The sequence below is a fragment of the Larimichthys crocea genome, chromosome II (assembly GCF_000972845.2).
Source record: "Larimichthys crocea isolate SSNF chromosome II, L_crocea_2.0, whole genome shotgun sequence".
In the NCBI taxonomy this organism is placed as follows: domain Eukaryota; kingdom Metazoa; phylum Chordata; class Actinopteri; family Sciaenidae; genus Larimichthys; species Larimichthys crocea.
The window spans coordinates 5,594,485-5,605,716 of record NC_040012.1 but is presented as its reverse complement, the minus strand read 5'-3'; the positions used below and the strand labels follow the sequence as shown (position 1 = coordinate 5,605,716).

General features: G+C 40.0%; 1 protein-coding gene across 3 annotated transcripts; it reads right to left on the bottom strand.

Annotated features, from left to right (window-relative positions):
• Positions 1–143: 143 nt before the first annotated feature.
• On the bottom strand, positions 144–7,433 carry LOC109137681 (GTPase IMAP family member 4). 3 transcript variants are annotated; one of them, XM_027290320.1, is made up of 3 exons: positions 4,575–7,432; positions 3,556–4,082; positions 144–561 (listed from the first exon to the last, which is right to left on the bottom strand). In XM_027290320.1, the coding sequence occupies exons 1-3, from the start codon at positions 4,603–4,605 to the stop codon at positions 172–174; spliced, it is 948 nt and encodes a 315-aa protein (XP_027146121.1). In that variant the 5' UTR covers positions 4,606–7,432; the 3' UTR covers positions 144–171. The 3 variants fall into 3 exon arrangements, with proteins under 3 accessions (XP_027146121.1, XP_027146117.1, XP_027146112.1); XM_027290316.1 differs by lacking the exon at positions 144–561 and having other exon boundaries at positions 2,297–4,082; positions 4,575–4,656; positions 4,776–7,433; XM_027290311.1 differs by lacking the exon at positions 144–561 and having other exon boundaries at positions 2,297–4,082; positions 4,575–7,433.
• Positions 7,434–11,232: the final 3,799 nt, after the last annotated feature.

The following is an 11,232-nucleotide window of genomic DNA, read 5'->3' as shown; positions in this document are numbered from 1 at the left end:
AGCTCCTTACAAGAGAAGATAAACACATTAAAAATTTAAATCTTCTTATGCAATACACATAAAGTAAATGCTAGTATTACAAATCAAGCCCAATGAGAATCCCGAAACCTGGAAAGTCAATATTATAATTAGTTAATCTGCTGCACAGTCCATCATCAAAAGTCAAAGAGTTCATTTTGACAAAAAATAATTCATTGCTTTTTCAATCAACACAACTATCAGTTGTAAGATATTGCCGTTTTCTGCTTCCCTCCTAGCCTGCCTTTCATTTTTCCTTTTCAGTTGTTCATTTTCGTATTTCAGTTCTTGTTCACGCTGTGCCATCAACTCCTTCTCCCTCTTCATGTCATCCTTCACTTTCTTCATTTGTTCCTCATACTTTTCCTTTATTTTCTTCTCCAGTTCCTCCCTCTCTTTGCGCATTTCCTCTTCTTTCTCTTTCAGGATGCGTTCTTTCTCCTCTTCAATCGCCTTCTCTGCTGCTTGGAACATTTCAGTGGTGTAATGGCTTCCTCCGTTCTTCTCTGCTATATTTCTGATCTTGTTCAGCAGCTCTGTGACCTGAGAACGATCTTTTCTGATCTTGTTCAGCAGCTCTGTGACCTGAGAACGATCTTTCAGCTTATTATTGAAGACGTGGTACTGACCGTTACATTTGTCCACAAGTTCCTGAAGCTCCTCGCTTTCTGCCAAGAAGTTCACAATAGTTTCCCCTTCGAGCAGGTCACCATGGGTAAAAAGAACCATGCTGTATTTGTGTGATTCCTCTCCGAAGATTTCTTTAATCTTCTTTACCGTATTCTTCTCTTCTTCTGTGAATCTGTCTAGTTTGATGACGACTAGGAAGATGTGAGGTCCAGGAGAAGCATAGTAAATGCTCCGGGCAATATCTTTAACTGTTTCCTTTTGATCAATCCTGGTGTCAAATAGACCTGGAGTGTCGATGACAGCAACTTTTTGTCCATTCACCTCACCAGAGTCCTTAGCACAGTGTAAAGTTAAAGATTTAGGGGAGAACGTTGACATGAAGCTCTGATTCCCCAGAATGGTGTTTCCTGTGGCGCTCTTCCCAGCTCCAGTCTTCCCCACCATCACAATCCTGATCTCCTCATTATTGAATCTGGTTGGTTCTGATGGGATGTCGGAAAAAAAATGGACAAACATTTATTACTTTAGGTACTCATCAGATTGTGAAGGTACAAAATGAGTAACTTTGACACTGAGCAGTTGGGATTTGAACACGTCAGGGCACTTGCCCCAACAAAGTTCAGACTCCTTACACCCAAATCATCCATCCATTTTCTGTAACCAATTATTCTCATCGGGGTCATGGTAGGGTCGGAGTCTATCCCAGCTGACTTCATCACATGGCACATAGAGACAAATAACCATTCACACTCACATTCACACCTATGAACAGTTTAGAGTCACTAATTAAGTCAGTGTCTCTGGAATGTGGGGAGGAAGCTGGGGTACATGGAGAGACCCCATATCCAGAAGAACATGCAAACTCCACACAGAAAGGACTCAAAAGTTTTTCCATTAGAGCACTGTCGGCTTTAGAACTGATGAGACTGGTTCAATAGTTTGAGCTGTGACAAGCTGTCGTCTATAAATAAATATTTCATATAGAAGTTACAACATTATGAATGCAGTTCATTTACTTACCATTTGTGGCATCTTTGCTGGCCATAGTTGGTTCTGGAGAGAAGAGCTGGTCTGCTGCTGAGCTGAAGAAGTGAAGTGAAGTCTGTCTGCAACAACAGCTCCTTATATTAGACTTTGTGTAATAAACCACACCTACACTCCCATTTCTTATCTGATGTTGTCATTAAAGGCCAGCAAACCCTGTTGTTCACTCCTCCCATCATTATTATGTGAGGTCGACTCCCTGATGGTGTCTCACTCTGGATTATCTCAATCTTAACAATAATATATTTGTTTTGTAATAATTCATAGTGTGTATTTTTTGCTTCCTCCGTGCCTTTCTGAATCGGCATTTATGTTTTAAAACCTTTTTTTTTATTTAAGTATAAATTCCTGACCTGTCTTAACAAACAGAATGAGGGGGAATGTAGATTTACTTACTGTCTCATGGTATGATGGATTTCTGCTGTTTGACAGATTATATTAAAATGTTTTAAATGTATGTTACTGTTCAAAGTTTGGAGTCTCCTGCCACAAAACCTTGATAGGTTTGAATGTTCTTCCATGGTTTTAGGAAAGTCCTCCTTTCAAACAAGTTGTTTATGTCAATAAATATTTTCTATGAAAGGTTTGCAGAAAAAGCGGAGAGCTAAATGCTGTGCAATGCTAAAGGAATCAGCAATCATTGGAAGTAGATTATATTAGAAGCTCGGCATCTAAATTTGTGCAGAGTTCACCTGCATGTCTGTGGACTGTGGGAGGAAGTTGGAGTACACAGAGAGTACCCCCCGAAACACAGAGAGAACATATTAACTCCACACATACAGGCCCCAGTGAGATCTACAAAACCCCTCAACCCAGAAACGTCCAACTGTGAGGAGACAGTGTATAACACTGCAACACTGTGCCACCCAAATGAAGAGTACAATGTTAAAGCTTAGGGTATAAAAAAAATATACAGGTAATGTCTTTAGTTTCAGTCTTTGTTATTTGGGTCAACATTCAACACAACAAGTGAACACATGAGGAATGTTTGCAGTGGAAAAACAATTCACACCCTCCACTGTCCATTTTATTTCTAATCTAGCACTGCTTGAATATCCAGTCCTCCTGCATCTTTGTGGTTTTTAGTTCTTCCTTTCCTTCCTGTTCACTCCTCCCATCAGCATTTACAAGAAATGCCACCTGTTACTTTTAAATCTCTAAAATGAGTGCACATAAAGCCATGTCTTTGAACTGTAGTTCTTAGTCTCTGTTCACAATATGATGTCTGTTTTAGTTATCAGTTACATTTTGACTGCGTCACCTGACTCGGAGAATCTTGCATTGTGTGCTGACGATGCATGCGCAAAGATGTCTGGCTATTTTTGATCATAAGTAATGTAATCAGAACAAAAAGGCAGTAAACATATTTTGTTGTTTTATTTGGAGGACTTAATACATGGAATGTACTCTGAAGTTTTTCATAATGTCTTTGTAGTTTGTCATATTTGTAATTATATGATATTTCATGAACTTGGATCTCCACATTTGTGTATTTTGACCTCTGAAAGGAAAGACAATACATCCTCCAACCATCAGAGGTCTGTTATACTGCCATAAGTGGTACCTAAAAGAAAAAGGACCCAGAAGAGACATTTGAGGGGCTAGGCAACCCGGACAAGAGATCTGAAGTTGGGGGCACCCAAAGACGGAGCCTGGAGGTACTACAGTCAGATTCTCTTGTGCTTCCTGTATTTTCTTCTCAAGTCTCTCCCTCTCTTTGCGCATTTGATCGTTTTTCTCCCTCAGGATTCGCTTTTTCTTTTCCTCGATCACTTTTTGTGCTTTCTGGAACATTTCAGTGGTGTAATGGCTTCCTCCATTCTTCTCAGTTATATTTCTAATCTTGTTCAGCAGCTCTGTGACCTGAGAACGATCTTTCAGGTCATTATTGAAGACGTGGTACTGACCGTTACATTTGGCCACAAGTTCCTGAAGCTCCTCGCTTTCTTCCAAGAAGTTTTCAATAGGCTGCCCTTCAAGCAGGTCACCATGGGTAAAGAGAACCATGCTGTATTTGTCTGATTCTTCTCCGAAGATTTTTTGAATCTTCTGAACTGTGTTCTTCTCTTCTTCTGTGAATCTGCCCAGTCTGATGACGACCAGGAAGATGTGAGGTCCAGGAGAAGCATAAGAAATGCTCTGGACAATATGTTCAGTGGTTGTCTGTTCATCAGTGCTGGTGTCAAACAGACCTGGAGTGTCGATGACAGCAATCTTTTGTCCATCCACCTCACCAGAGTCCCTAGCACAGTGTACGGTCAAAGATTTAGGGGAGAACTTTGATTTAAATCTCTGTTTCCCCAGAATGGTGTTTGCTGTGGCACTCTTCCCAACTCCAGTCTTCCCCACCAACACAATCCTGATCTCCCCACCATTGCATGTGGTTGGTTCTAAGGGGTAGATTGGATATTATTGATTTACAGTTACATTGTACAAGCACATTTTCTCCTTTATGTATTTAGGACATTTATGATGCAGAAATATGGTTGGGTAGACTCACTCAAACAAATAAAAGGTTAGAGGGAACACTGTAGTGAGTGAGATAAAGAATTGTAAAGTTGTCATTGGTACACAAAATCATTAGATGCATAAAATGCATGCAATACATGTCAGTTTTGCACAAAGGTAGCTACATTTCCTGGAATTAACAGAAAAATGTCAGGTGGATGGATGTGTAGCTGAGGACAAGTACGTATACAGTATCTGTTCTGCAGGACTCTCAGGTAATCTGTCCAGATTTCAGTCACCTCCCATTGAAAACAAAATGCCTCTATCGCTGCCAACACAGAGGTGTTAACTGCCGCAGTGAACATAGATCAGATAGAAAGAAGGAATGTCGAGAGAAGAGTTTGCTGAATTTTTTGGAGGGTTGACATACTTACCATGTTTGGCTTCTTTGGCATTGCTGGCCATGTTTGGTTTTTAGAGGACAGAGCAGGTATGCTGCTGAAGTGAAGATTAAGTCTGTAAACACACCTCTTGATATAAAAGCTTCCTTCACCAAACCACACCCATATGCAACATCATATGTCACAATGCTGACAACAAAGCACAGTGAAACTAGTTATTCTACTGTAGACTACCTATGTTTAGCTCCACCTTTAACTCCATAACCCCTGATCCTGTCAAGCCATCCAGCTCTTGAATTCTGTGGATGACACCACCCTCAGGATGAGTCTGCCTCCAGGTGAGAGATTGACCATCTGGTGACCTAGTAAAGGACAGAAGAACTTAGAGTTCCACATTCTAGACTGTTTTTTTCCAGTTTCTTTGAGCCTGCAGAGGGACCGTCGCTTACATGGACCACTATCCCCTCCATCCATAGACTCTAATGTAGATGTCATGTTCATGTAAAGTTTCCACTCAGTGCATTTCATTAAATCAAATCTCTTGCATATATGTTGGACTCCTGTGAGTCCTGGGAAATCCAGGATCCCTGGAATCTGAATGTTTCCACAGCAGACACAGTGCTGTCGAGTATGGAGATTATTTTTAAGATAATTTGTAATCTAATTGATTTCTCTGGCTGTGTCTTTCACACTTTATTGTCACTCCTGGCCATTAGAGGGTGTCAATAAGGGAATAGTTGATGTGTTGAAGTTGCATGAAATGAAATATAATGAAAAGCATTAAACCAGGGTACAAACTACAGTACAACAGTATACAACCTTGGCTACTCTTATTAAGACATAAGCTCCCCAGAAAACATGATTTGCCCTGCATTTCTGTTTTCTGCATCTTTATCATCAGGGATAATGTGTAAAATTATTCATGCATGATTCATGCATCAGAGCGATTCATCACCAAATAATTGTAATAAAGATACAGACATGCATGTTATTCTTGACATGACCATCTTATGACTTACCTAACTTTAACTCAAAGAACTAGGTAGGTTAGGTTTGATCGACTTTTGTCGAACTATAAAAGTCGTCTTTATATACTGAACCTCTGAATAATGCCAGTAAGCGTGACCCTATACGAAAAGTTTAAAGATGTTTTTTTAAAGATACTCAAGTTCTGTTATAAATGTTGTGCACCAGATCTCAAGACTTAGATTGTTAATAAAATGAGATGAGATATGATATGAACTTTATTTATCCCAAAGGATTTTGTTGTGCAGCAGCAGCGGAAAAAGTGCAAATATAAGAGTGCAAAAATGTGAAGGCAAAAGACAATCTATCGATCAAAAATATAAAAAAACAGATATTAAAATCCACAAAATCCAGTACTATGATGTGAAGCTCCTTACAAGAGAGGATAAACACATTAAACATTTAAATCTTCTTGTGCAATACACATAAAGTAAATACTATTATTTCAAATCATGCCAGATGAGAATCCCGAAACCTGGAAAGTCAATATTATAGTTCGTTAATCTGCTGCACAGTCCATCATCACAAAGTGAAAGAGTTCATTTTGACAAAAAATAATTCATTGCTTTTTTAATCAACTCAACTATCAGTTGTGAGATAATGCCGCGTTCTGCTTCCCTCCTAGCCTGCCTTACATTTTTCCTTTTCAGTTGTTCATTTTCGTATATTACGGTTCTCTTTGACACTTCACTTTCTTCATTTCTTTCTCATACTTTTCCTTTATTTTCTTCTCCAGTTCCTCTCTCTCTTTGCAAATTTCCTCTTCTTTCTCTTTCAGGATTCGTTCTTTCTCCTCTTCAATTGCCTACTGACCGTTATATTTGGCCATAAGTTCCTGAAGCGCCTCGCTTTCTGCCAAGAAGTCCTCAATAGGTTTCCCTTTGAGCAGGTCACCATGGGTAAAGAAAACCATGCTGTATTTGTCTGATTCCTCTCTGAAGATTTTTTGAATGTTCTTAACCGTCTTCTTCTCTTCTTCTGTGAATCTGCCCAGTGCAGTTGGTGCTGGGGCTGTGCTCCTGCAAGAAGGGGAGGGGGTTGTCCAGATTTCATGTGGATGTAGTTTGCTCATTTCTGTCTTTTTTGATATGAGGTTGTGTAGACACTGTTTCTTTCCTTTTATTGTATTTTTACACATATTGTCTGCTTTCATTTAGTGTGCTATACAACTTTTTTAGGTGTCCTTATTAAAGTTATTATTTTTGACCATCATTAGCATTATTATTGTATGTGTTTCTAATATCTATGTTCTTGTAGAAAATGTACAAACATGATTTTTTCTCTGCAAACCTTTCATAGAAAATAACAGATTTACTGACATAACAACAACTGTCTGTAAGGAGGACTTTCCTAAACGCATGAAAGAACATTCAAACATATCAAGCTTTTGTGGCAGGAGACTCCAAACTTTGAACACTAACATACATTTAAACATTTTAATATAATCTGTAAAACAGAGATTTTGCAGGTCAGTGTCGTAAAGCGTTACGTAGTTCTCCTGACCCGGAGCCCAAAGTTACATAATGTGAGAATAACAGGATGACAGAGACAGCATTCACCTGATCACAAGGTTTTACAGATTACAGTTATTTTCTGACCAGTGGAGGGGGCTGTTGTGTAACGTCTGTGTCCATGCATGAGGGCGGCTTGGTGACAACAGGGGAACAGTTAATGTGCTGCAGTTACATAAAATGAAAAGAAACAAGCTCCAGTGTAAAAAATAAATAACTTTGGTTATTTAACTACGACCATATCTGTTTTTATGTTTCCACCTGGTTCTGTCTGACACTGCAGTTAAATAATGAGTTACAATAAAAGACTCAAACTTTGAATAATGTCAACAAATCATTTATCAGCTTTATTTCATGATCACCAACATATAATATTATACATAATTCATTGCTTTTGGAATCAACTCAACTAGCAGTTGTGACCGATATTGCCGGTTCTTGCTTCCCTTCCTCCAGCCTGCCTTAAATGGGGCCGCTGTCAGGGGGGTGCATTGCGGGCACTGATGAATGGTTGCGCGGGGTCACACGTTTCATTGGCGGCCTTTCACTTTCTATTTTCCGTTTTTCACTGTTATTTTCTTCTATACCACTTAGCTACTCTCTCTCTGTTGTGCAAATTTCCCCCGCTTCTTGCTCTTTTTTTCAGGTTATGTCTTGTTGCTTTCTCCTCTTCCCATTGCCTTACTCGACCTTCCAGTTTATATTTGGCATAAGGTTCCTGAAGCGGCCTAGCTTTCTGCCAAGGACGTACAGTCACTAGGTTTCCCTTTGGAAGCAGGTCACCATGGTGTTAAAGCAAAAACCATGCTGCTATTTGTCTGACTTACTCTCTGAAGACTTTTTGATGTTCTTAACCGTCTTTCTCTTCTGTGACATCTGCCCACGCCTTCTGACAGTTGGGATGACGTGGCTGTGCTCCTGACAAGAAGGGGAGGTGGGTGCTGTTCAGATTTCACTGTGCGATGTAGTTGTCCAGAATTTATTCTTGGCCTTTGTTGATATGCAGGGTGTTCGCTAGACACTGTTCTTTAATGCTTATGTGTACCGGTGCCTTACACATTATCTATTATTGGCTGCTTGTGCCATTTAGTCGTGATATATAACAATTTTGTCAGTCTGCTGGTACTGAGTTTAAAAGTTACGGTAATTTTCTTGTTATTAACTATATTGTAGCAAGTATTCTAGTGTATTGTGGGCGCTGAATCATATTAGGTTCTTGTATGTAATTAACTGGAAGAAACCACCTTGTAGATTCGCGTAGCATGCTATCAATATCCCACCTTTTTTTCACCTAAGACAATTAATAACAGATTACCTGACTAACTCAATTACATCCATTTCTGTGTTCTTTGCCTAACCGAGGAATTTCCTAAACCCTGCATGAAAAACATTCAAACATATACAGCTTTTTTGGCGTGAGACTCCCAAACTTGAACATACTAATATTCATTTTAAAACATTTTAGATTATATATGTAAAACATTTCTCCCCTCCGAGATGTTTGCTGGTCAGTGTCGTAAAGCGTTACGTAGTTCTCCTGACCCGGAGCCCAAAGTTACATAATGTGAGATAACGGATGACAGGCACAGTCATTCACCTGATCACAAGGTTTTACAGATTACATTTGTATTTCTGACCAGTGGTGAGGTGGGCTTGTTGGGTGTAACGCCTGTCGGTCGTTACCATGCATGAGGGCGGGCTGGGGGGACAACAGTCGGGCCATAACAGGGAACTTGGTGGCCGCGCAAGGCGCAAAATTATACATCAGGGAAAGTCCCACGCACAAGTCCCCAACCGAGAGTACCCCGGGGACAATTCCCAAATGAAAGCAACGGGGGGAGGGAATCGATCGAACAGAGTAGGGGGTGATGGGAATACCGGGGGCCCGCTCAGTAACGCGGGACACGGGCCCCTTTAAAGCTAAAGAATCTGGAGGGAATGCGATGAAGGAAAAAGGTCTCGTTTACATGTATGCATGGAACCCGCGCGCCCACGCCCCCTGTGAATACCCCGCACCCCATGATTTTCTCGAATCTAAAGGTTGCCCCCTCACCCCCCCCACTAACCCACCCACCCCCCCTCCCCCCCCCTCCCCCTCTACCCTCCCCACTCCCTCTCCCCCTCCCCACGCCCTCGCTCATTTCCCTTTCCCCTCCTCCTCTCTTCCGTCCACTTTCCCCTCCCCCTCCTCCATTTCTCATCTTCTACCCCCCCCTACTCTTCTTCCCCTCCCCCCCCCCCCCCCCCCCCCCCCCCCGACCTGCCTCAACCCTTCCCTCCTTGACCATAAACCCATTTTTTCTTATCTTATGCTGTGAACGATGGTGACGGTTCTAAGCACCATGTGTGATTGCGATTTGTCACATGTGTAATGTTATTGTACCGTTTAAATGAGTAATGCATTTAGTTGACCTATAGTCTTGTATGGGTGTGTATCTGTGATGTTTTGCACTTTCTTTCTTTTTCCTTTGTGCCCCCATCTGTACGCTTACTGCCTCTTCTCCTTCTTTGTTGTCCCCTTTCCCCTTTTTTTTCTCTCTCCCCTTTCTTGTGTTTGTCTGTAGGTATATATCTATATCTATTATGTCTGTGTTGTGTGTGTTTTTTGTCTGTGTATCTATATATAAAATATCTATTATCTAACCAACGTTATAAACAACCATTTTCCCACTTCCCTGCCCTCTGTGAGTCGGTTCCTGAGTGACGATCCAGTTGCTTGCGCTTAGCACCACAGATAATAGGCCCAAACACATAATTAAGACTTCACCAAATTGTCACTACTCAGAATTAACAGAAAAATAAAAGCTGCTCCCTTGAGTTACTTATTCAAGTTTGTGCTTTCGCTGTGTGCTCTCTTTTTTTTTCTCCTTTTCCCTTTCTTCTTTGCTTTCCTATTCTTTTTTTTTTTTATGTAATATTTCGGTGCTGTGTGTTTTCTCTTCCTTTCCCTTCCCCTTGGATGGCGTCCGCTCGTGTGATCAGTTGTGCGGAATCTTGCAAGTATGTGAGTGTTCTGTTGGTTCACGGTACGGGCACGCGCTGAGGTGAGTTAGCTGTTCCGTGGTAGTTCCATCCTGCCAAGAGCTCGGTGATGTGGTCCGCACAATATGCAACGGTATTTGGCACACAGCCGGGGGAGGGGGCCACAACACAGGTTGGATCTTGGTCCCCGGTCCAATTCACCCGACCATTTGTTCCCAAGATCACACTGATGACTATCAGGGTTCATCCCAGCCGGCGGTTTCCGACTGCCCCGCCTTCCCCAGGGTCGCATCGGTCTCTCGTATTGAAGTTTCTAGAAGTTGCTTGTGTTTTTCATTGTAATGATTTCCTTCGTTTTCTCATCAAAAAACAATTTTCTCTGCACTACAGTATCTTCTAAAAACCCAGAATCGTATTATGAGGTCACACCTATTAGTACCACGTTATTCTGCCTACATTCGTTGTTTTTAATCCAAATACTCACAACTGATTCTCATCCATCATCAATGTCAAATCAAGTAATAACCACTTGGTAAGGATATAAATATTCTAATCGTTATGTAATGAATAGATACACATCACATCATTTTAAGATAGGTCAATGCCAATGGACAATCATTCATCAATCAATCATGTACGTCCATCTCACAGCATAGACATAAAAAATTATCAGTTATGTTAGAAATAAATGTTTTATTTTGTATTGTGTGACATGTAAAAACTCATCACTCTAGTTTCTATAGATCCATGGCAGAAGGCCACCTCTGATTATCAGCTATTGACAGTTATATAGTATTATCTATTTATATATATATTATATATGTGTGTGTGTGTGTGTGTGTGTTTTAACCTTTTAAGTCTATCTATGCCTCTTAATAACATTTTAATCAAACATTTTAATATATTCATTCTGTTAACAGTTCAGATTAACTTCTGTTTCTCATATCAAACATGTATGTTGGCAGTTAAATGAACTATATCATCTTACCTCTGATGAACTAGGGTAAATATATTATATAATATATAAATATATAAATAATAATATATATAAAAAACAATATAAATAATTAAATATAAAAAATATAAAATAATTAAATATAACATAATATATTATATATATATATATTATATAATATATATATATATCTATATTCTATATATATTATTATATA